The following is a 25,749-nucleotide window of genomic DNA, read 5'->3' as shown; positions in this document are numbered from 1 at the left end:
TCCTAGCAAATATGCAATAAAAAAATAAAAAACAAAGGAAAATTTATGGGTAAGTACATATGGACTGAATTAGACTGAAAACTACTTAGGAGGGCAAATAGGAATAAGTGAGAGAAAGTGAAAGCATAAATGCTCAGGTTTCCTTTCTTATCCATTCACAAAAAGCTTCATTTACAAGTGAAAAAACAAAAAAAGATACGATTGAAGCCAGATACACTTGGTAGCATTTACTGCTGTCAGGAACTTTACCTGTTGCAATTTATGAAAACTGAGAGCTAGAGGCAATGGAAAGGCATTATGAATAATTTATTAATAGAAATAATATTCACCAGAAGGCCTGTTTAACAATCAAGACCCTTTCGTCTAGCCAGGCTTTGCGTGCATCTGCAGATTTGCCCTTTGCAGCATCCAAAACCTTTGGGGGAAATTCTAGAAGGGGAAGAATATATGCATATTAACTTACATACTAATGATTGGATTCCTTTAGCTAGGATGTGCACATATTGAGTAAAAGTACAGAATATCTCATTTGGATTGACCATTACTTCAAAGTAATGCAAAAGAGACTGGGAACTTTGTTGCTAAGTGGAGTGGTTATTACACACAAGGTCACACAACTGTGCTGACTTATGATGTCAGTTCCATTTGAAATCTTTAAATGAATCACCGCAGGTCATTAAGCATGTTACATGACTATGACTTGCTGCCTATTTCCTGACTTTGCTTGTCAGAAGCTAGCTGTGAAAGTTACAAACAGCAATTACATGACTGAAGGATGCTGCAACAGCTGTAACCTTGATGACCAATCATGAATCTTTCTTTACAGCACTGTCATAAATTCAAATGGTCAGTGAATGAGTGGTTGGTAAGTGAGGACTACTTGTATATTAAATGCCATGTACTTTTAGAAAAAAAAAGTACTATTTGAATTTTTAAAGTCTGAATATGCTGTCAATGCCCCTAAAATCATGTTGCAAATATGACTACATTTATTTGTTAATGATTAATTGTATTTTTTGTTCTCTGACTCAAGTCTTTAAATTCTGAATTATTTAGCAATAATAAAAATAGCTGATGTCTTCTAATTAATTCTGACTTAATACAGAATACAAACGTCCTGTCCTATGAATGATCCCAACTTCCTAGATGGTTCTATATATATTCAATTCTTTTGCACTAGAATGCTAATCAGGTATTCCCATGTATTGGGCAGAACTCCATACATTTCCCTTCAGCCCTGATTAGTGCTATTTCATGTTTGCAAAGCAAACTCACTTTGTCCTGCGGGAGTGAGTGATGCTGCCTGGGCAAGAGCTGAGAGGACAGACTGCTCTGCTAATCCAATCCGTAACTTTCCTTGTAGTGACCTGCAATGCACAAAGAACTTTATTACAATACTGAAGAGGTTATGTTAATGGCTGAAGGAGAATTATATATATGCACAGCTTTGTGTTTATTGGAATTAAGGACACTGAGAAATAGAATGCTGAGAGTTTGCCACAAACCAGTAAGTAAAATAGAAGAAATAACTATTGTAATAGTGTTTAGGAAATCACTGGAGATAATGCAAACTAAACATCAAGCACATCATTTTAGCAATATAATGTGGATATATTGAAGTGCCACAAGGAGAACAATTGTGCTACAAGTCTAATTGCACTTACCGAGCCACATAACGAGCCTCTGAATGGCGACACGCAACAAACAAAGATTTGATAATGTCAATTTTCTTGTTCATAGACTGAGGAAAAAAGAAATAGAAATAGGTGTTGAGATGCATAGGGGTGGAAGAAAAGGAAGAAGGATAACTAGGCATGGTAATTTTAGAAAATTTCATTCTATATAATGATAGCAACCTCACAAAAAGGCTCTTCCTATACATACATGAGACAGGACACTTCAGAAAATTGTTTTACCACTATCCAACTTTATTGACAAATAGACATAAGAGTTAAAAATAAATTTCTCTGGATGATGCTTTCAGAAACTCTATTTTCTTCCACGCCAGTGTTCTATTAGACTGTTCTTTCAGAAGTGATAACATCAAATATTTGTGCGACATAAATATTAAAGTTAATATCATATGTTACATTTAACCAACTGAATCCTTGCCATATCCAATGTTCCCTCTAAGGTGCGGGGCCGTGCATGTGACAAGAAAACACCGTGCAGCACAGTGATTTTTAATGTCACAGGCTATGGAAGCTGAGGGATCTCAGATTTTCTGTCCTGGTTAGGGTTAGCATGGGCACGGGGGGGCGGTGGCAGGAGCTTACGCGGCACGGCCGGTCACCTAGGACCTCCTAGGTGCCGGCTGCGCCGCTCAACCATCAGTCGCCCCGTGTTTAGCAAAGCAAGCATGGGGAAGTCCTTTGCAGGCGGCTAAAACTGGCCGCCCACAAAGGACCTCCCCGGACTTGTTTTGATGAGCACGGGGCAACTGACGGTAGTTTGCCCTGGCTGCGCTCTCTCAAACTACCATCAGTTGCCCCATGTTCAGCAAAGCATGCCTTTTTTCCCCCTGAGGGGCGGGAGCTGGACGGCAGGTTTGGACCGACCGTGGGAGGGGAAAAGGGCGCCGGAGTGCTGTCATAGGTGAGGTGGTGAGGAGGAACCTGATGGCAGTGCCATCACGGGGGCCAGTAGAAAGGCAGCGAAGGGGGCGGAGCAGGGAGAAAAAGACCTCACGGCTTCTCAAAAGCATGGCGGAGGAACAGGTGGCAGCAGGGGTAACGCGGTGCCCAGCTCAGGTGCTCTGAGCAGAGGGGAAGGCGCCGCCGCTGCCATCGGCGGGAGCGTCAGCGGGAGCTTTGGCGGCTTCACCTCAGCTGCAGCGCCGGCCGACAGATGCGGTGGTGCTATTGGAGGAGGAGGTGGCAGCAGCAGTTATTCTGGTGGCGGCAGGGGCTCGTTGGCATCTTCAGAGGCAGCCCTGCCCCTGGTGAAAAAACTGAAGATGGAGCAGATCCAGGCTGATGAGGTCGCCGCAGCTGCCAGGTCCGGACGGAGGTAGCCAGAGTGGAGCCGAGGCAAAAGAGCAACATGACTGGAGGAGGAATTCTGGGGGTTGAAGTCCACAAGTCTTAAAGCTGTCAGGTTTGAAGGGTTTTCTAAAGGATTAGGGGTGCAAGGATCTTGTAACTTGACAGCTTTAAGACTTGTGTGCTTCAAATGCCAGTTTCTGAGCCAAAATTTTGGTTGCTAAGCAGGAGCGTTGTTAAGTGATACTGTTATTATTTAACACTTTTAATTAAGCGGGTACCTTGAATAAACATAACTTTTGAGTTTCAAATAATACTGATTTCATTGTTGTCTTAAGTGACATCTGTGAAAAAAATTCAGGTGCTCGGGCATGAAAATGTGCTGCTCAAACACTATACTTTCCTGCTCACACTGAAAAAAAATAGAGGGAACATTGGCCACATCCCCTAATAAACACAGCAGTCTGTGTTCTTAACAAAATTGTTAATATCTTCTCATTCATTACTTACAGAGCTTCCCACCATCTGACCAATTGCTTGCAATTTGCCAAAGACAGCAGCAGCACCAAGTTTGAGTGGAGCAATGACAGTTCCTTGTGTTGTGCGACTGTTTTCAGCAACTACACCTAGATCTCCCTTCTCTGCTGCCTCTGCCTTGATTTGGTCCAGTTGCCGACCTAGAGAGAAGACAAGATCCTATAGTCAAGATTTTTTTTTTTAAAAAAAAAATACTGTCACTAATTTATTAATTCTATAATCCATCTTTTCAGATTATGTTCTACTTTATAACAAGAGCATACTAATGTTTGTTTTATTGGCAGCTATTGCCTAATATTACTTCTCCAAGGAAGATTATAATTAGATAGACTCACCTGTGGCCTGGGCCAGAGCTCTCATGAGGATGGTTTTGCCAATGCCTAATTCTAGGCCCTCATATGCTGGGCCTAACTGATTGAGACAGAGGTAGACACAGGGGAGCAAGTCTTGTGGAGATAGGACAATCGCGGAACGAAAGAGGTTGCTTAAGGTCTCTATAATTTTCAACCTAGAAAGAGAAATGATGTATGATTTTTGAGGACAAGACTAAATGCTACAAATATCCTTACTTATTCTGTAATTTGTAACAAGTCATCTTACCGGGCAGATTCTTTCTCAATATATTCAAAAGTACGAGCCACAGCCAGGTATGGCATCCTGTCAAAAGAATTAGTATAACAGCAATATCTATGAAACTAAAACGCAACATCCAGAAGTAATAGAACAAAGTGAACTTTCTTCTCTTTGCATAAATTTATATCCCCTGAATTTGCTAAAAAAAACCAAAAAAACAGCAATCAGTGAAAAAGAATGCTAAAGTCTTAAAAAGGACTTCCTCTCTCTCAAAAATCAATACTAAATTCCATCTATTTTATTCAATTGGACTTGCATATTGTGATAAGCTATGATTTTTTAAAATATTTTAACTGTTAAATAAGGTATCATTGGGTAGGCTCACACATATCATGCTAAGCCATAACAATTAATAATGCAGATCAAAATAACAAACTAGTGTTTTAGAAAAAATAGTAGCTCGATTATAATAGCTTGACTCTAAACAAAAGACAGTTTATATTAAAGAAGTGTTAGATGGTAACTATGATTGGAAGAAGAGACATACTCTTCACAGGTCTTAAATACCAATTCTTGGTTTAGGACATGAGATAATTAATACAGTAATTTAACATGATTCTATAATGAAGCTCATTATGAGACTGACTGACATGAAAACAGATAAGGAAATATCCACTGGTGCTTGAATAGTAAGAGATACATTTTTAAAAGAAGCAATGTTTTGTAGCATAAAATGTAATCTCAGTGGCACTTACTTTTGGCCAGGGACCCAGCAAGCATCAAGAACAGGATGATAACCACTCTTTGTAGGGTTGTACTCTGCAAGCTCAAATGTAAGAGATGGCTTGAGAAAACTGTAAAAGCAACAGGATGGGGGTGAGGTGGGGGAATACATGGTATGTAGTTATCCTACACCAAATGACTAACTAATTTCTTAAGATTTGGGAGCCACGGTAGCACAGTGGTTAGAATGCAATATTGCAGGCTACTTCTGCCTATAGCCAGAGGTTTGATCCTGATCGGCTGAAGATTGACTCAGTCTTCCATCCTTCTGAGGTCGGTAAAATTAGGTTCCAGATTGTTGGGGGTAATATACTGACATATTGCTCAGAGTATGCTGTAAAGCACTAGGAGCAGTATATAAGTCTAAGTACTACTAATATTTCTAAATCTATCATTAGATTATGCAAAAGTATCCAAGCCTTTTTGTAACAAATCATACACTGGGAAAAGGTGTCATGCGAAAGAAATAACTTCTGCATAAATTTTCATACTTTCTTGAGGCCTGGAGAATTATTGCAACTTTTTACAAATTGGTATTAAAACTAATCCAAGTAGTTTCCAAATTCAATGCATTTTAGAAAATCAGATCAATAAACCTGCTAACCTTACCACTGACATGAAAAGATGACTATAATAAGACATCCTCACATCAGTAAAATCAGGCAGAAAAAAAATGTTTTAACTACGCATAAAAATCATGTATACCACCTTTTCTCTACTTGTCATCAAGAACTGTAGACAACATAGTAAAAAATAACATTGGAAAATTTAGAAAGGAAACTTCGGAGAACTGAGCTGCGTTTTTAATTTTTTTTCTTTGCATAATATAAAATAATCTGTAAAGGCCTGATGGTGGGCCTCAAGCAGAAGAAAATCTATGCATTCTTATTTTGCAGAAAGTTACTCAATTCAGTTCTAGTCTTATTTTCATTTTATCATCTTCTACACTAGAAATTGAAAGTCTACAATATAAAGTCTCTTTATTTGACTATTTAGATACAAATGTTTCTCCACTATAGACACTCCTTCTAAACATGGAGGATGTCAACTGAAGGCAAGGCTAGTGTGTTTCTGTCATTTTGCACCATTCAATATTCAAAAGCATTTGCATATATTATGGTTCCACCACAAAAGCGCGGTCGACAAAAGCGCGGTCGACGAAAGCGCGTATGTGACGTCATCATAGCGCGACGAAAAAGATCGAAAAATGTAAAAATAAAGCAAAAACCTTACCCTAACCCCCCCAAACCTAACCCTAAACCTAACCCTAAACCTAACCCTTAACCTAACGAAAAACCTAACGCTAACCCTTAACCTAACGCTAAACGTAACGCTAACGCTCTAAACCTAACCCTAACCCTTAACCTAACCCTAACCCTAACCCTAACCCTTACCTTTATGTGAATCGGCTTGCTGTAATTTAATTTTTATTTCAATTTTTCGATCTTTTTCGTCGCGCTGTGATGACGTCACATACGCGCTTTCGTCGACCACGCTTTTGTGGAACGCGGTTTTGACGGGTCACGTATATTACTGTATTCTTAGAAAATGTAAAATAATATAATTCCCATAAACCCTATACATAGTTATCTGGACAATAAATATTGTCATCATTTCAGGTAAATGTAATTATAATGACTCAGTAGAATACAGAATCCAGTGAAGTTAGAGCATTACTGGGAATCTAAACAATGCACAAATAATCAGGTTTAATGCAGGCCTAAACAATCCGAAAAACATGAGCTTGTTCTGAACTAGGCCCTCATCATCTGAAAGTTCTTTTTTTTTCCATTAAAAGTTTTTTTATTAGATAAACATTAAAAACATCGGACATAGTGCAACATTTCTGGCATAAACGTTTCCATATAGTGATTAGATCTTACAACAATTACATTTTATATCCATTACATAACTGTATGTATGTAGTCAATCAGATTACCTGTCCATTGATCCTTTCTTTTATATAATTACTAATCATACAAATACATATCCGATTCCTACCTATCATACATTCTTTTTTTATTATTTTTTTTAAATTTTAATTTAAAACAAGTACAACATCTTTCTTTACATGCTATAGAAAGTGTGTCAAACTTTCGTGCATCTCCTCCACAGTCAACAAACATAACTCAAGTTAACTCGAGCATTTTAACTCAAATATTCATACATATCACCATCATCATATATCCATTTTCATTTGACTGTAATTATTATTTAAAGATATTAATAAAAATAATAATCTTAAACAATACATGCCCACACTAGTGGAAAAAGAAAAAGTAAAAAAAAAAAAAAAGACAAAAAGAACAAAAGACAAGGCAGGGAAGAAAAAACCGAACCAAAAAAAAAAAGAACACAGGTATATATTATATATATATATATATAAAAAAGTATATCAGCTGGTTACAACATGTTTTGGTGCATCTCTTCCATTAATTCATATTAATTCAAATATCTTAACTCAAATGTTTACTATATTAACATCATTATACCTCCACTTTTAGTTGACTACAGTTATTTAAACATCCTTCATCCTTAACTATGCCAAAGAATTAATCCATAACACCTGCTGACATTTCATTTACTTGTTTGTAATATCCTCTATTAACATCAAATCCTCATATCCTATTTTAGCTGAACATCCATAATATTTAATACCAAAAAGTCCATCTTCCATGCAGTATAGTTTATTATCATTCTCCCTTCTTTATGTAGTTATATCATATATCATAACATTTTCCCCATATTAATTAACATTTAACTGTATATATTTTATTTTATTTTTTAATAGTGATAATTATTGTGATTAATAACCTTTGTATATAATCCAAAAATATTTCCAACCTTCCTTTCTCATATCCAATTATTATTTATCATATCAACTCCACATTATATACATTACTATCAATATCAATTATTATTCAGCTATATCTATTACAAATAAGAGTAATTAGATTTAGCTAATTTTCAATTGTATTCTTCAATCTATCAGCCTATGTCTCTCCAATAGCAAAACTTCCTTGGCCCTGTTACCATTCTTAAAACAAGTTCCCCAAACGTTTTTATAAGCAAGTCCAAGCAGAAATATCTTCGCACCTTTTTGCTTAGGGTGCCTCTGATGTAATAACGTTGTCCTTGGCTTGTTCCACTCAATTTGTTTTTGATTTTCAAGGGTGGTATCGAAAATTCTGCAAATAATGTTTCATAAAGTATAGATTCTTTAATGCTTCTCATTCCTCCTGCAATCTGTCTTTTGAGATAAATTTTCTGTATGGCTTCCCTTCTTTCAAGCGTTGTATCTCTTTCTCTTTCTGCCTCCGAAGTAGACCAGACACCTGACGTGTCAGCAAGTTGAGAGACTTCCTTTCTAACATTCTTCATTTGAGTTTCAGGAGCACTCAAACATTCAACGCTCTCACTCTTTCTTTCATATTTTGATGTTAAAAACAAGATAGTCCAGTTTTTTTTCAGAATTTTCTGAAGATTTTTCATACGTATCAAACAACTTTTGAAAAGCGGAAAAAATCATTTGAAATGAATCAATTGAAGCAAGTACAGACGCCATGATGTGATGCAGAAGATATTCGCAAGTAAAGACACGCTGAGAGCTATGCAATCTTATCTGATCTTAGACCAACACAGCCAAGTAGTAAAAGTGTCAAGTTATAAGAAGCCAAATTATAGTAAATTGGTTTACAGCCCACTTAAAGAGAGCCTGAGGGAGTATTGAAATAGAGTAAACTTTCCTTTATCCACGTAATCAGCATTCAAAACATTTAAGAAATAGGGTAACCACCAGCCATAAATCCATTAAAAAAAAAACACAATTCGGCGCTAGATTCTTCTGTTCTTTGGTTTCAATTAGCTTAGATTTTAATGCGGACCATCTCTCTTTGAGTAATAAAATCAGCTTACCAGTTGAAAACACTTCTACCATTCTTAGGGGCTGCCTGCAGTTTCGGTTAGCATACAGCTAATCCAGAAAGGGATGGCAAAAGGAAATCCGAGCCCCCCCGAGACCTGCGAACGTCTCTGAGGTCACTGGATCTCCCCAAACCTTCACTGTCTCTCCGGGACAGCTAGGATCGTAAACGACCCGTCCATTTCTTCTGGAATAGGGGAATTTCAGGAATGACCTGAAACTCCGTCTTCTCACTGCTAAGCCCCGACTTCTTCCATCATCTGAAAGTTCTTGATCCCCCATATCTTCGTCCTCATCTACCACCGAACCTTCACTATGAAATGAAGGAAGGGGAAAAGGGGGATCCAACTGAGAAGTGGATAAGGGCCTGGATAAATAGAATGTCGAGGAGGTTGCCCCCTACATTGCAGCTCGACATCTACTCCTTGTGATATAGCTGCTGAGATCATATCCTTTATCTCAGAGGAGAGACTAAAAGGAAGGCCTTCCTCGGATCTCAGCCCTGCTGTCATGGGGTAGAATGTGGCAACTGACACCGAATGCTTAGATGCAGACACCGGAGCCAGGCCAATTTCAGGCAGCCCAGGAGGAGATTGGAGTCTCAATCCCATGTCACAGGAGTCCCTGTGGAATGGGATATCAGGAGACCAACCCTGGGTCCCTGCCCAGATAATAAGAGACCCAGGCAGAGAAAGAGATGAAAGCCTTTCCGCTGTTATGATTGGTGATGATCTGCTAGCTGTTGCAGTAACTGAAGGCTTGGATAAATGCTTCCTTTTTTGTTTATGTTTGGAGGCCCTGCCCGCAGCCACGGATGAGGTGTCTGCCCGGGCTCTATTACATGTGATCTTAGTAGTGAACCTCCCCAGCCTAGCGCTAGTCTTGGCGGGTTCTGCTGTGGCAAGGGAAATGACTTTGCCCCAGAGCTTCTATCAGAGATAGAGCAGTCTGCCATTATCTTGGCCTTATGATGAAGGGAAAGCCCAATTGGTAGACCCAAAGCTCCCGACTGATCCAAGGACCCGATTGAAGAGGGGGATGCATCACTGCTGTTTGCCACTTTCAACAGCACCAAAGAGCAAACTGTAAAGAAGTTGTTGCTATGCGTTGCTGGAGCAAGATTACACGCGACCACACTGCTGCAGACCTCACAATGGCAGCGACTCTCCCAAACCGCATAATTAATGGCTGTTATGATGTCACTGCGGCTTTCAGCGCAAAAGCCAAGCTGCTCCTTCTTCAGCAAGGAAAGATGGCATGAAATTTAAAAGTTGCCTCAAAGATGGCAGCCTGCCCTGATGAGCGAAAACAAAAATGACCACCCGCAATGGCAGCGGTGGGTCGACGTGTGCCATTAAGGCGACCTGATCACTTCTCTCTCCGGCATTCACGCATGCAGATGTTGAGTGTGAGTGGTGAACTGACTCTCAACCACAGCAGACAAACAGGCGAGGAACCGCCCCATGGCTCCACTCGTTGATCAAGAATTCGCAACCTTAATTTATCCTTGCAGAAAATAAACAGCGCCCAGTTTCCTCAGGGTACATGAGCACCTGAATCAATACGGGCGGCTGCCCGTCGGAATGGGAAGCCACCCCACTCCGCTGCAGACCAGGGAAAAAAGTCTCTTGAACCGAAAGGTAATAAATGCTAGCCAACTGAAATAACGCTAAAAATTATAACTAATTAAGATATTATGAGTTAAAATATTGTCTATTGTCCTAAAGAAAATATTTACATTTCTTCAGGTTAAACTGAGTTAAAAAACGGAACTCTACGAGTCAGAAGAGGTGTGGTCAACAATTTCATAACTCAGTCTCTAGGCTAATGGACAAAGTTAACCCATGCTTGGATTCTCCAAGCAGCACACAGGAGAATGAAAAATGTTTGAAGCAAAAACTTAACAAGTTTTATTTTCACAGTTTTTGATCAGTTTATGTGTATGTTTAAAGCTACCAGACCTAAACAATAAAAACACAGTTGAAAAGATATTTATATAACTACTGTAACTGTATTTATAAATAATAAATATATATTTATCATTTTCATAGTACATAGTTATGAATAAAATATTTTATACTTTGTTCCCTCTTTGTGACATTAACACTCACATTGATTTTTCTTGAAATAACTTTCTGTTAAATCCTTTCTGGACAAAAGGCATGAATTATTGTGATCTTCTGCTTACTACATGACCTTATACTTTGGAATACTCCCGGCCTTCCGCAAAGCCACCAAGTCCTGGCTGTTCCAGCAGGCTGCGGGGAGCTGAGAAGCATTTACCTCCACGGAAATTGTGAATGTTGGTTTTGTTTTTAATATGTTGTCTTTGTCTCGTTTTTCCCCTTTCCCTTGTCTTTTGTGAGCCGCCCGGAGTCCTCTGGGAGTGGGCGGCATACAAGACAAATAAATAAATAAATAAATAAATAAATAATACTGATGTAGCATTAAGATAAATATGAAACAGAGCCTTCTTGGAAAAACACACCAATCACTTACTTGTCAGCTATGCTGCTGGTCTCATCATTACTAATTTTATTAAAACACTTTGGTACTGATATGTTTGCTGATACTACAGGTGCTTGCTTCTTTTCTATTTTCACAGAACTCTTCTTGGGAGCTGAAAATGAAAACATAAAAGACATTCCAAATTACAGATAGTCCTTGTCTTAAGACCATTGATTTACCAACTATTTGAAGTTATGACAGTATTTAAAGGGGACCTGCAACCAATCCTTACATTTACAATGTTTTCAGTGTCCTGTGATAATGTAATTGCCACCTGCAACTTTCCTAGCCAGCTTCCAATAAGCAAAGTCAATGGGGAAGCTGGCTGGGAAGGTTGCAAGCCAGTCAACCTTCTTGCTGCAATCAGATTATGATTGCAGCAAGAAAGGTCATAAATTAGATATAATCATGTGATGCCACATTTAATGACTGCACTGCTTAATGATAACTTTTCTGGTCCCTACCATGGTCTTAAGTCAGGTATAAAATCAAAGGCATTAAACAGAATCTGTTATCAGCCAAAAAACTAATCTCCCTGCTAAAATTATCAAGAGGTTAGAATTATGATAATCTCACTTACAGTATATGGAATGCTGATTTGTAGGCATATTTTCTCTTTACAGGTAGTCCTTGACTTATGACTATTCAATTAACAATGGTTTGAAGTTATGATGGTCTCAGAACAGGTGATTTAAATACTATGTGATTGCAATTCAGATGCTTGGCAAGTGGCTTCTATTTATGATGGCTGAAGCTTCTTGTGGTCATGTGATTAGCATTTTTAACTTTCCCAGTTGGCTTCAACAAGAAAATTCAATTGGGGAAACTGCATTTACTCTTCATGTGATTCACTTAATGATCAGTTGCTTAAAGTCAACAGTGATTCATGTTAACAACTACAGTAAAAACCAGGCCCGGTCACATGATAGTGTACTTAACAACCACATCGTTTTTGACAGCAATTGAAATTCAGGTCCCAATTGTGGTCAGGGACCTCCTATATCCGTGATGGTGAACCTATGGCCCGTGTGTAAAGCACTGTAAAGCACATTGTATCAGTCTAAGTGCTATTGCTATCCTCATCAGTCACCACTTGTTCAGACTCTTATAGGAAGTATATGACATTACTTTCTCTCTTAATATAGCACTTTGATTATATTATACTTTTCTTATAAACAAGTACCATATTTTTCAGAGTGTAAGAAGCACCAGAGTATAAGATGCACCAAGATTTTGAAGAGGCAAATTAAAAAAAAAGTTTTTGCACTCTGCAGACCTCCCAAAAACATTTTTTAAAAAAAGGCATACATAGCCTTTAAGAGGCGTATAGAGTGCTCCTGGGAGCTTTGGGGGGGGGGGGGAATTGAGCAAAAAACGACCAGTTTTTCATTCATTTCTGCCCTCTCCAGCCCCCAGAAACACTCTGAAAGCCCCCTAAAGGCTTTGCATGGCCATTTTGGTGAAGAGGCAGGGTTTCTGGAGGCAAAAAAGGCTATATTCAGTGTATAAGATGCACCCAGATTTTCAGCCTCTTTTTTGAGGGAAAAGGGTGCATCTGATACTCTGAAAAATATGGTACTTTCTCCTGCACTCTTAAATTAAAAAAAATTGGAGACAGGTTTATGGAATTCTTTTTTAAAAAAAGAATCACCTCAAATAATTGATAACGTTTGCTATTTCATTGGTCTTACTCCATGCAGAAATGGTGGTATATTTCAAACTTACCAAAAAAACTAGAAATTGACTTGCTGGATGGCTTAGAGGAATCTGGAATTTCTTCTTCCTTTGCATTTTTATCTGTTTTATGCTCCACCAATGTTGCATTCTCACTTTTAACTTCTTCCACTTCTATCAGTTTCTCATTGGTTTTATCTTTAGAATCTGTTTATAAAGTAGAAATCAAATGTTCAACATTATCTGTAGAAAATTGAACTAAGTTTGCTTTGATTTGCTTTTTGATACCTATTTTTGATACCCAAGATAGTTGCAAACTGCTTCTGTGAAACAAACATTTAGAGAACAAACTTGAACTTGAAAAGCCTACAGAAGATCTGAAGACAAGGCAAATTCATGTAAACATTGACAAACATGACTGGACACTACAATATATTATATTTTATGAAAAATATGTTGCAAACTAAAACTGTGCACCTAATTTAGAATATATAAAAAGGCATGGTAGTTTTAGTGACTGAGTCAAACATAAGCTTATTCTCTGTGTAAACTATATTTACAAAGAAATAATTCAGAGAAACTTTATTCCAACCCCCCCCCCCCAGGAAAAGTTACATCTAATATTTTAGCCCAGCTTATAGCCAGTCACTGAGTCATCCCCTTTTGAGTCTCTCATATTAATCACTCTTCTAATAACCAGACAATAAGGTGCTCACCATCTCCATCAAGGTTTTCCTTCCATCTTTTACTACTGTGGTTTTCATGAGAATAACTATTGTCATCTTCCTCTGGTTTACGTTTAGAAAGCTGCTTGCGGGCTAAAGGTAGAATAAATTTCATTTGCAATTAAACTGTCACTACTTTTCCCAACATTTAGGAAACTTTTGCTACCCTTAAAGCAAATAAGAGATCATAGAGATTGATATGCTGTATTTAATTCATATCAAGAGTTCTGCCTATATAATTTTTTGACCAAAAAGCCGTCTTAAAGAAAAAAAGATTTACAAAAATGGTAAGATACAGATCAAGAAAATAGTTAAATGTTAAAGGATGTCTACAGAATGTCACACAAAACCTCGTTATTCTAGATGGAGAGTGTGAATTTCCTCTGCTTTTCTGATCTTCCTCAAAGTTCTCCTTTCCAAAACTCAATGCAAATGTTTCTATGTAGCAAACGGGGAATTGGAAGCAGGGAAGTAGACCTCAATTCTGGATTGGGCTTTGTGTAACATGTTGAGAACTGACCAAGGCATGTTATCCTAATTTATTCAAAGGTTGTTTGAAGTAATAGGAAGGAAATAATGCCTGATGACACTGCTAGTACTGTAGTTTTTGAGGGCTACAAAAGAAAATTAGCAGATATTACTAAATGGTAAATTTTATCAATGTTGGGGTACAATTAACATTCAAATGATAATCACAACTTTCCACATTTCTAAAAATTCAAAGAACATTTCTCCATTATATTTAATAGATTAATTCTGATTGAGGACTGGCACTGCTTGTTGCCATTTCTAATACACCAAACACGATGAAATAAGGAGCCTATAATAAATGTCTATCAAAATCAAATTGAGCCAAACTGCTTTGATGGATCAGTAATTAAGGTTCCATTCTCATCCAGCTTTCTGCAATTTAAATGGATGGACTTCAGCTTATTAAATTCCTCAACAACATGGAAAGTTGTGGAAGACTGTCTAAAACCAGAACTACTCTCTAAGGTCAAGATTTCCTAATTCTATTCGAACGGCATAATAGTTTTTAAAATAACAATGTTAGAATTAAAGTACAAAGATATCAAAGTGGTGTAGCAGTTTCCCTACACAAACTTTTCTGAGTTGGATTATTAAGAGGGTGAATTTACCAGTTTTGCGCCTTGGGATACTGACAGATGTGGCTGAATTGGAGGTAATTGGGCTGATACTTGGAGAGATGCTCTCTTCAGAGATCTTTTCTTCAGAAACACAGTCAGGGCTCTAAAAAGGGATATAGATAGAAAGAATAACCACAAATAAGCATAACCTTGAACATTACAATAAAAGAGGAACAAACCAATGTTTATTATAACTTTTATGTTAGTCTGATAAGAGCAACCTAGCTTGAAATATGTGCTACAATTGAAATTAAATGAGAAACCCAGCTCCCAACAACTGGGCAATTACAAGTAAAAACATATGTTAAAAATAAAACCTCTATTCTTGAAAGATGAAAGCAGAAAATCTTCATGAAGAATTCAAAGAGTTTTCCATGATTAATCTGTCAAAGATTAGGATGTTACAGGAACAGACTTACCAACTTGTTGTCATCTGCTTGTGCATCCTTTCCATCTAATTCCACAGGATCATCTTCATCATCACTCTTAAGGACCTTAGGTTTTTTTGATGCACATTTCACTGTGAAGTCTTCACAGAGTTCTGAATCATTTACTAATTTCCTAAGAACCAAATAATTAGCAATAATTACTGAACTACTAAATATCATGTTTATTACATATATAAATATTGGTTAAAAGTCAGTTATAGACAGATACAGATGTTTCAGCAGCAAGAACTGTGTATTCAAAATCAGTATTCTTTGGAAGATTTGGCCCAAGAATCACTGTAAGAGTGCCTAAGACAATGAATAGACTTGCAGTATAAGTACATATCTCAAAGTAACTCACTTTTGTGAACTAAGCACATCTTCCAAGTTGCTGTCTTCTGTTTTTTCTTTTTCAGACTTTACTCGCGCTAGAGGCTGGAAGAATGATCTGCTCAGACATAAATAAACATGATTATACATATTCTTTCCTATTCTGGGGGCTACAGAGTATATAATTATTTTTATAAGAGAATGATAGCATAGTTTTGGGCAGCTTTCCAGTTCAAAAAGCCATCTTTTGTAACAAAGCAAGTACATAGAGACACACTGGAAAAGTACACCCAAATAAAAGGGCAGATAAATATACAATAGCAATAGCAAATGCTGCCTCTGCAAAGAAGCTGAAGAAATGTGACCCACCTAGCAGCTGTAAGAAGGTCTCACAAGCTAACTAAAAAATGGCATGACAAATGACAACAATGGTGCATTGGAATATCTGCAGAAACCATTTTCCTCCAAGCAAGAACTAGTAGGACCACAAGGCAAAGTAATAGAAAATGAGGAAGTTAAAGTGCTGTGGGGCTTTAGAATTCAAACAAACATCTGCCCCATAACAGTCCTGTCAATAAGAAAGACAAAAAAGGCTGGATGGATGTTGCAGTTCATGGAGACAGCAGAATAGAAGAGAAAGAACTGGAGAAAATCCCAAAATACAAAGCCCTGCAAATAGATGTGGAATGATTGTGGCAAAAGAAAAACAAAAATAAAATGGAGAGATAGAACAACCTTAAGAGCATGTTGGGTTTAATCCCAAAACAATTGGAGCACCACTTGAACACCATCAACTCTTACAAAATGAATTGTAACTGCAGTTTTACATAGAACAGTTTGCATTTTGTAATGATACCTTTAACAACATTAAACAAGATCTGGCTATCCCAGGTCCTTGGGAATGATTTGATAGGTGGATAAACATGCCAAAGCCCGTCTTAAAATATGGCTAACCAATCATAATGTTGTTTTAAAAAAATAATTGATAAAGAAAACCTTTAGAAACATTAATGTCTTTGCCCAACCACTAAAGAAGACAGGGTGCTATTACTTTGGCATTGTTTCTACTCATGATGAGTACATAACTCAACTAATTTGTCCCAAAGGAAGTTGTAGTCTTCAAATGTACAAAAAACTATATTTATTTTTTTAAAGATGATACATTTTTCTATGCTTGAAAACATGTTTGTTGTTTTTTTGGTTTCTTTTTTGTAAGCCACTGAGTGGCACTGCTTGAGTTTATAGCCATATAAACCGTATAAAAAATAAATAAACAAAGTGTTGCTTGAAAAATAAGATTACCTTAGATAATCACTATATTTGTTAAGTATTTTAATTGCTGATATGTTCTTTTTACATACTTCAAGAAATTGTTAACATTTTAAAAAAGTAGTAATGCTATTCAGTCCAGAAAAATCATTTTACAGTTAAACACTTCACCTCATTGTTTCAAATGTGGCTTGGACATCAGAAATGAAATATTTCAACTTTATACTACTATACACCCACTACTACTATTTGCTTACAGATATCATACTGTCACATACCTTATGTTGCTCTGCATTGTAGAGATCTGGATTTTTCCTTAGTTCATCTGTTCACAAAATAGCATAAACAAATTCATGGATTATCATATGGATTATATTCTACTTTCTTTCAAGATACAGCTGAAAGAAAATGAGATAGACTGAATTTGAGCTGTGTAAAAATGTGACCTTTGGAATTCCATCAAGATGTAGTGATGGTGACAAACTTTGATAGCTTTAAAAGAAGGTTGAATAAATTCATGAAATGTGTGTCTATCAAGTTTTTGGAAGACTTGATCCTTCCTTTGCCTTAGAGATATTATGCCTCCCTATACCAATTTCAAAACAAAAAGAACAGGTCTCCCACCACCAATCATCGCTACTACCTATCATCGCCTCCACACACCGTTTTCGGCCTCTGCGTGACCCATTTTCGGCCTCCATGTGTCCCATTTTTGGCCCGTACCAGGCAGCAGGATTAGGTGGCGGCGATCCTCGCCGCCTGGAATGTGCCAAAAACAGGATGCGTGGAGGCCAAAAATAGGATGCACGGAGGTGGCGGTAGGTGGCAGCGCCAAAGGCACTGATAGGTGGCGGCAATCCCCGCAGCCTGGAACAGCTGATTGGTGGTATTCGGGAGGGGGGGCAGATCCAACTGCCAATCAGCTGTTGGTGCTAAATCAGGCTGTGCTGAAGCTGACAAGGCTGTTTGCTGCAAGGAGGCAAACTGCTGGGGGGCAGAGGGAGATTTTTTTTCTTGTTTCCCTCCCCAAAAGCTAGGTGCATCTTACTCTGGAGTATTTTATAGTCTGAAAAATATGGTATTTAGCATCTCCTTGAATACATATAATGGAGTAGAACCTGCTACTTTCTACTTCTGGTTGGTTCCACTTCTAACATTTGAGGAATTTACTGTTCTCTAATCTATTGTTCTACATTCTGAAATGAGGGAGAACAGGTCTTAAACTTCTAAGTGACATCCTTTCAGATTTTGAAGAATGTTATTCATTTTCCACTCACATACCTTTTCTCAGTTTCTTTAATCTCTCTTAAATCTTATTCCTGTTGTTATTCCTAAAAATATTTAATGATTTTAGCACACAATTATATATCTACAGTTTTATTTATTTTTATTTTGTGGAAGTTGCCTGAAAAAAACTTTTCAATATTACTTCTCACTGGACAAGTGAGCTGTTGCAGACCTTGTCCATAAAATGGATAAACATGACAGCATATTATAGCACTACGCAATGGAAACAAGTAACTTTCTAGAAAGCAGTTTTCAAAACATTTCTGAAATAAAAGCACAATGAAGATGCTAAAATGGCATCTTTTGCAGGATTTCTTGAATTGTATAGCAGAGAAGTGCTCAACTCTCTTAAAAATCATAAATTTTAATATAAATTTTAAATCATAGTATTACAAAGTGACATGCAAGTCCACAGTTTTTTATATTTTAATCAAAACTGAAATAACAAAAAAATCAGGTAAGCTAGAACCAGGTAACTTGGTTCCTTCCATATACTTTCCATGTGTAAGATATCAACATGCTGTTCTAGTTTGATTAAATGGGGGGTGTCATTTTATTTGGAGCATTAGCTAGCTATATTCTAAGATGGTTTCTTAAAGAATAGTTATAAGTTCCCAAGGGTCTGCAAAATGAAACTTTTTTGCCAGTCTATGTTGAAAAATAACAATGTTAAAATCCCATCAAACAATTGTGAAAAGGAGTAATGGCAGTGAATGCATCAATTTTAATTTTAGCAATAGCACTTAGACTTATATACCGCTTTACATGCTTACAGCCCTATCACGGCAAAAATGTATAAATATAACCTATAGAAACAAAATCAATTTTGACATCCACCACAATTATTCAAAGTGGGAAAGGGTAAGAGAAAAAATATTAAGAAATACTATTCTAAAAGATCAGTTGTAAGACATATTGGGATGGGTCATTCAAATCTAATGGCATATAGGTCAATTATATTTAAGATGGTGTCAAGTATTAAATACTTTAATTCAGAAGCTTTGCACAGGTACCTTGGAAAATTCATTAAAGATATACTTTACCTGGATTGCTGCTAAGTTCTAGTCTATCATAGCAGTAATATCAGCATTAGCATAATATCAGCATTAGCGTAATATGACATTGTTAGATTCCTTCCTCCAAGAACTCAAGCAGTTATAATACTTCCCCTTAATTCTCTCCCCCAACAATAGCACTGATGATAGATAGGCTGCATTTGTATTCTACTGTAGTTAAAAACTGCTATTACTCGCAATAATTCAGTTGGAATTCAGTGAATCTAATAGAGATGTCTAAAATCTCTGCTACTATTAAAATGTAGCGTCTTTTCTTCTGCACTGAACTATTTATAACATTTGCCATACTAGCAAATAAAAGTTAAAGGGGCTTTCTCTATTCTTCTATTCCATATTATTTACACAAAATAGGAAGTATGTGGAAGAAATCACAACTGACTATGTGTGTATGTATGTTTGTACAGTTTTTTTATTCCATTTCTCTCACTTAGCACATTTTTAATAAGTGCAAATCTGCAGGACAAATACTTGCAAAAAGGGTCCCTAGACTTTCTCATTCATTTCACACACACACACTTGGAAAAATATATACAAGAGCAAGGGAAGAAATAATCCCACAGAACATATACGAAAGAACTAAGTCTGAAAACGCCTTTTCAATGTTTTACAATGTTGCTTTCCTTTCCTTTTAAGTCATCTTTGTAATATATATTTCTTATAAGATGAGCAGTTTTATATCGATTTTTATTTTAAAAATGTCACACGCCATATCCTCCCCATAAAATTTACCACAGTAATTTATACAAGAGCATATACAAATAGAATAACATTATAAAAATGATCCTTGGGGACTAATAGTTCTTTTTGAGAGGAATGGATAGCTCTTTCTGTTATTTAGCTTGCCTCCATCTCCCCCCTCTGTCTGTTCCCTGCCAAATATGACACTCAGGTGAAGGCAAGGCCTGACAATAGCGGCAACTAAATACGTTACAAAACGCACCTCACCGGGCATCAAAAGATAATGAGCAATCGAAATAAACGTCACCGACAGAAAAACCCTTTCTTTGCCACCCGTCCAGCAGCCACTATAAGAGAGACAAGAGCTAATACGTATAACAATACTCGAAAGTCCCGCTTATGTAGAAAGAAAAAAGAGGTAGGTGTATGTGTGCGTGGTGGGAAGTGCTATTGACAAGAAGAGTTCATAGGGCACCGTTCCCGCCATTTCCTTCCGCGCGATTTTTAGAGAGGAAATCACCCTTATTCAGTTCTATCCTGGACGCACGAAATATTCCCGCCAAAAGTATCCCCTCCCCCACGCCCCGGTCGTGCGAAAGCTCCTTCGTCAGCCCCACAGTGGGGACAAGCTCTCTCTCTCGCGCGCGCAAAAAGTGAAAAAGAATTACCTGCCTCAGCTTCAATGGCTCTCCCTAACCTAACAACACGCCGCCCATTTTTTTTCCGCGCGAAAACACAAGCTAGCAATCGGCGGGAAAAAACAACAATCCAGCGACCGGGATCCTGACGTCACACGTCCGCGACGCCTTGATAAAGCTCTGCATATAATAATGTCCCTCATTTTCTTTCGTCATTCCTCCCCACCCCTCCAAGCCTGCTGGGAAAGGATGGTCTTGTTTGAAAAAAGTCTCGCTCATTTCTGTTAACAGAAGGACTTTGAAAAACTTCTGAAATTGCACACAGAGAAGGAAGGGATGTCTGGGAAGGAACTAGGGTTGGAAAGCCTGATAGAAGTGGCTGGCGCTCTCAGTGTTGGAAGCTCACAAAGCTTTGCCCTTTCTCGCCCCTTTCGATCCTGCTGTACGGTGGTAGTGATTTGTTTATTTAGCGAATGACATATAATGTCAGGAAAATCTCCAAACCTAGACACAGTGCAATCCTGACGGCCTAAACTGCTAGCTCGGTATGTTAGGCCCTATCCTTGGTACAACTCGGGAGCGAACTAGCTTACAGCAGTTGGCGCGAAGCTGGGGCAGTTGCCTCTTCCAGGTCCAACGCCGGCTTCCGCTCTTCGCGCACACGAACGCAGCTAGGTTTTTTCCCCATAGAAGTAGTACCCATTTATCTACTAGTGGAGAGAAATTGGTCTTTTAAATCAAAAGTCAATTTGAGAGGCCTTGGGGGTGGTGCCTGATCAGCTAGAGAGCTAGAAAGAAGAGAAAGGTTTTATGTTTTTTGGCGCAACAGTTTGGGATGATTTCCGTGAGGGAATAATTGGCATGCCGGATGAGGGAGTTGCCTTAAACAAAGTTGATGGTTATATTGTTTGGAACCACGTTGGTTGGCCCCGCCAAATCTACTGTGACAATATTTCCAAAGTCATTTCATGGGAGTAGCAGTGGCTTGAGCTTGGGTCAAACGGAATATTTGTGAAAAATAGACAGAAGATGCAACCCCCATTCCCCATTGACTGATATGTATTCAGATTATTTATGTTGTCTAGCTCGTGTTTGAACTCAGTAGATTTCTGATAGACCCACTATGCAATGTGTTTTTGAAAGCAAATGGAATTTCAAGTATGATCCCTCACCTCTCTTGTTGTAGGAACAGAAACGCACAATAAGTGGCAGGATAGATTATTCTGCAAACAACTTATTCCTGAAGATGTAAATGTCTTTGAATAAGAACTGGTTTTTCACTACCCTTGCTCTGTTCTGCAATTCACAACTCAAGTACTCGTTTGATGTGACATTTTTGCTAAATTAAGTTGTTATAAATTCCACGTGAACACTTGCATATGTTGCTACATACATTCCTATATTTTCAAAGCCACATGCTTGTTGAAAAAGTTTTTCCATAATGTTCATGTATTGAAATGATTTCTGAAGCTTTTATGAAAGTTCCAGAATTTGGTTTATTGGTTAATACTGAAATTTATGGAAAGGTGGGAGAGTCCTTTAAATATATATACTTCTTTCCATTCTCAAGTCTTTCTGAAATGGAGACTGGAGACATAGGTCCATTAATGGCTGCTGGTCTGTAGAATTATTTCTAGCCAGGTTTTCAAGACCAGTTGTCTCAGGTAAAGCTGTACTTGAGAACTTCAAGCCTCTGCTTCTGCTTCAATTGGAAGACATCATACATGTACAATATTGATAGTTTAAACATGTACCTGGACTTTATCCAAAGATAACTTAAATGATCAGGCAATTCAGTGTCTTCAGGATCTTAGGCAATGGCAGAGAATCTACAAAGCTGAGAACTGATGTGTTAGATTGTTGAGATCTCATGGTTTTTCAGTTGTAGATGTTCTATTATCCATTTAAATTACAAAATCAGTGCTATGATCTTAATATCAGCATTACCCTTCAGGACATATTTGAAGCATCTGAATATTTTTCATTCTAAATTCCTCACTGGAAAACATTTGTGAGAACTTGGGGCCAATTTTGATATCTTCCTAGATATCTTACTAAACGATCAGAGTTTGCAGGCCTGTCCATAAGTGAAGTGGGTGACTCGGCTGTGCCATTGTTTAGCAGAGATGCCAAATAGGCTCATGATGAGTTTACAGATTCAAAAGCTGATATGAAGGATGAAAAATAAAACCATCTTGACACCTGGGAATTCTATGACTAACATAATCTGAGAAATCTGTGAGTTCTATAGTGTCTTTGAGGAACTTAGTTTGTTTGTTTGTTTGTTTGTTTGTTTATTTATTTATTTATTTATTTATTTATTTATTTATTTATTTATTTATTTATTTATTTATTTATTTATTTATTTATTTATTTATTTATTTATTTATTTATTTATTTATTTATTTATTTATTTATTTATTTATTTATTTGTCTTGTATGCCGCCCACTCCCGGAGGACTCCGGGCGACTCACAAAAGACAAGGGAAAGGGGGGAACGAGACAAAGACAACATATTAAAAACAAAACCAACATTCACAATTTCTGTGGAGGTAGATGCTTCTCAGCTCCCCCCAGCCTGCTGGAACAGCCAGGACTTGGTGGCTTTGCGGAAGGCGGGGAGGGTAGTAAGGGTTCGGATCTCAACAGGGAGCTCGTTCCAGAGGGCCGGAGCTGCAACAGAGAAGGCCCTCCCCCGGGGAGTCGCCAGCCGACTGGCTGGCAGATGGAATCCGGAGGAGACCCAACCTGTGTGATCTAATTGGTCTGAGAGAGGTAATCGGCAGGAGGTGGTCTCTCAGGTACCCAGGTCCGATGCCATGTAGGGCTATATAGGTAGCGACCAGCACCTTGAAGCGGATTCGGAGACTAATAGGTAGCCAGTGCAGCTCGCGGAGGATAGGTGTAACGTGGGTGTACCTTGGTGCACCCACAATCACTCGCGCGGCTGCATTCTGGACTAATTGGAGTCTTCAAACACTCTTCAAGGGCAGCCCCATGTAGCGCGCATTACAATAATCCAGTCTTGAGGTCACAAGGGCGTGAGTGACTGTCTGAAGGGCCTCCCGATCCAGGTAGGGTCGCAATTGGTGCACCAGGCGAACCTGGGCAAAGGTCCCCCTAGTCACAGCCGACAGATGGTGTTCTGTGGGTCCAGGAGGACTCTCTGAGGGGCGTATAATTTCATCCCCCAGCCTGAGAGATGGAACAGTTGGACAGTCTTTGGGAGGGAACATCAGAAGCCACTCGGTCTTGTCTGGATTGAGTGCCAACTTGTTTGCTCCCATCCAGACTCTAACAGCTTCCAGGCACTGGCACATCACTTCTACTGCTTCGCTGAGTTGGCACGGGGCAGAAAGATACAGCTGCGTATCGTCTGCGTATTGGTGATACTTAATCCCGTGCCGGCGTATGATCTCACCCAGCAGCTTCATGTAGATGTTAAATAGGAGGGGGGACAGGACCGAACCCTGCGGCACCCCATACTTGAGGGGCCTTGGGGCCGATCTCTGCCCTCCGACCAACACCGACTGCGACCTGTCCGAGAGGTAGGAGGAGAACCACCGCAAAACAGTGCCTCCCACCCCCATCTCTCGCAACCGTCGCAGAAGGATACCATGGTCGATGGTATCGAAGGCCGCTGAGAGGTCAAGAAGCACAAGGATAGAGGCGTGACCCCTATCCCTGGCCCGCCAGAGATCATCGATCAGCGCGACCAAAGCAGTTTCCGTGCTGTAACCAGGCCTGAAACCCGACTGAAAAGTCTAGATAATCGGCTTCATCCAAGGACCGTCGGAGTTGCAAGGCCACCACTTTCTCAACAACCCTCCCTACAAAGGGAAGGTTGGAGACTGGACGATAGTTGCTCAAAATGGCTGGGTCCAAAGACGATTTCTTCAGGAGGGGTCTCACCACCGCATCCTTTAGGAGGGGTGGGAAGATTCCCCCCTGGAGAGAGGTGCTGTTTAGTTGTTCTAAATGAAGTCATTACCATACTAAGGAAGATATTAGGTTAATCTTTCTTCCAAGGTTAACATCAGACCAACAATCAATTAAAAATATCCCAATCAAGAAACTGCCAAGAGCCAACAGTAAAGAGTCCAACCAAAGAATCTCTAAGACCATTCAGACCAACACTGGCAGGGCAACCCACCTGGACATAACTGACAGCATACAGCACTCTTTACTAGCACTGATGATGTGACCTAGTTTGAGTAATGAAATACTGCAAGAAAACAAGCAAGCTCAAAGTGCATCAAGGACCCTTCATGTCAACCCTGAGCTACAAATATTCTCCTTTACAAGGAAGATATCTTGGAAAGTCTACAGAGCAGGTCTTGACTGTCTTGCCTGAGGAAATGCAGAGATAGCTAGGGGAATGTCATTCAGAAACGTGATAAGAATAGAAAGAATAGTTCTACAATGGATAACTCAAAGGGTGAGGTTTGGGAAGCACTTTCAAGTTAGTAAGCATCCGCTCTCCCCCCCACTTTTGAGGTGTGAATAGCACCATCATAAATCCAAACTAGGTCTCATTCAAATCTCTGCATGGAATCCCCCTTCTCCCCCATCTTAAGCAATATCAGCCTGTAGGGCATGTTCAGATAGTTTAGAATTTTAAATCAATTCTTTTTCTTAAAAAATGGGAAGAACATATAACATGTTAATTAAGTATTTGGTGCTGTTACTTTAGGCTTATCTTTTTAGCAAGTATCTTCTTTGGAAAGTCCTTAACAAGCCAATAGAGCTTTTAAGGACAAAAGAAGATTGTGGTATTATCATTCATGAAGAACTTGTCAAGAATTATTTGGAAAATTAAAACAGTGCCTAGGGTAGGGAAAATATTTTAACCTCCAAATTTCAGGGAGCAAATGGTGGCAGACCTATCGATTCAAAAACTTAATTTGTTATTACATCATATTTGTGTGGTGACCTTTGATAGTGTCTTGCAGTCAAATTAAATCTTTCCGTGGAGAATATTAGTTATTTAACTGGATGGAATAATGGTCATGATAAACATAAGGGAGCATACTAATACATGGCAAGAAGCTTCCATGTTTTTTCTTTCTTTCTTAGCCATTCTCTATTGCCTAACGGAGACCAGGAGATTCCTATTTAGCCTAAATTAGGACTATCAGATCTGGGAGCAAAAATCCAGATGCAGCAAAAGTTAAAAGGTTTTTTTTTACATC

At 38.5% G+C, this 25,749-nt stretch overlaps 1 protein-coding gene across 8 annotated transcripts in view; it reads right to left on the bottom strand.

The window, feature by feature from the left end:
• Positions 1-21,323, bottom strand: part of LIG1 (DNA ligase 1) — a 30,077-nt gene extending 8,754 nt beyond the window's left edge. The window contains exons 1-15 of one of the 8 annotated variants that reach the window (XM_032235269.1): positions 21,151-21,323; positions 17,157-17,276; positions 15,641-15,727; positions 15,271-15,412; positions 14,843-14,954; positions 13,695-13,796; positions 13,030-13,185; positions 11,296-11,416; positions 4,847-4,945; positions 4,119-4,175; positions 3,854-4,026; positions 3,492-3,658; positions 1,665-1,741; positions 1,276-1,367; positions 330-429 (exon numbers count right to left, since the gene is read on the bottom strand). In XM_032235269.1, coding sequence (XP_032091160.1) covers positions 330-429; positions 1,276-1,367; positions 1,665-1,741; positions 3,492-3,658; positions 3,854-4,026; positions 4,119-4,175; positions 4,847-4,945; positions 11,296-11,416; positions 13,030-13,185; positions 13,695-13,796; positions 14,843-14,954; positions 15,271-15,412; positions 15,641-15,727; positions 17,157-17,173 — 1,502 coding nt within the window. In that variant the 5' untranslated portion in view covers positions 17,174-17,276; positions 21,151-21,323. Of the gene's footprint in view, positions 1-329; positions 430-1,275; positions 1,368-1,664; positions 1,742-3,491; positions 3,659-3,853; positions 4,027-4,118; positions 4,176-4,846; positions 4,946-11,295; positions 11,417-13,029; positions 13,186-13,694; positions 13,797-14,842; positions 14,955-15,270; positions 15,413-15,640; positions 15,728-17,156; positions 17,277-20,181; positions 20,440-20,587; positions 20,719-21,150 lie in introns of those variants that run through there. The other 7 variants (XM_032235273.1, XM_032235267.1, XM_032235266.1 and 4 more) reach the window with 7 other exon arrangements.
• Between the last annotated feature and the right edge of the window lie 4,426 nt (positions 21,324-25,749).

Source organism: Thamnophis elegans, chromosome Z (assembly GCF_009769535.1).
Source record: "Thamnophis elegans isolate rThaEle1 chromosome Z, rThaEle1.pri, whole genome shotgun sequence".
Taxonomy (NCBI): Eukaryota; Metazoa; Chordata; class Lepidosauria; order Squamata; family Colubridae; genus Thamnophis; species Thamnophis elegans.
The sequence above is the reverse complement of the archived record's forward strand: the minus strand, read 5'-3'. Positions and strand labels throughout refer to the sequence as shown.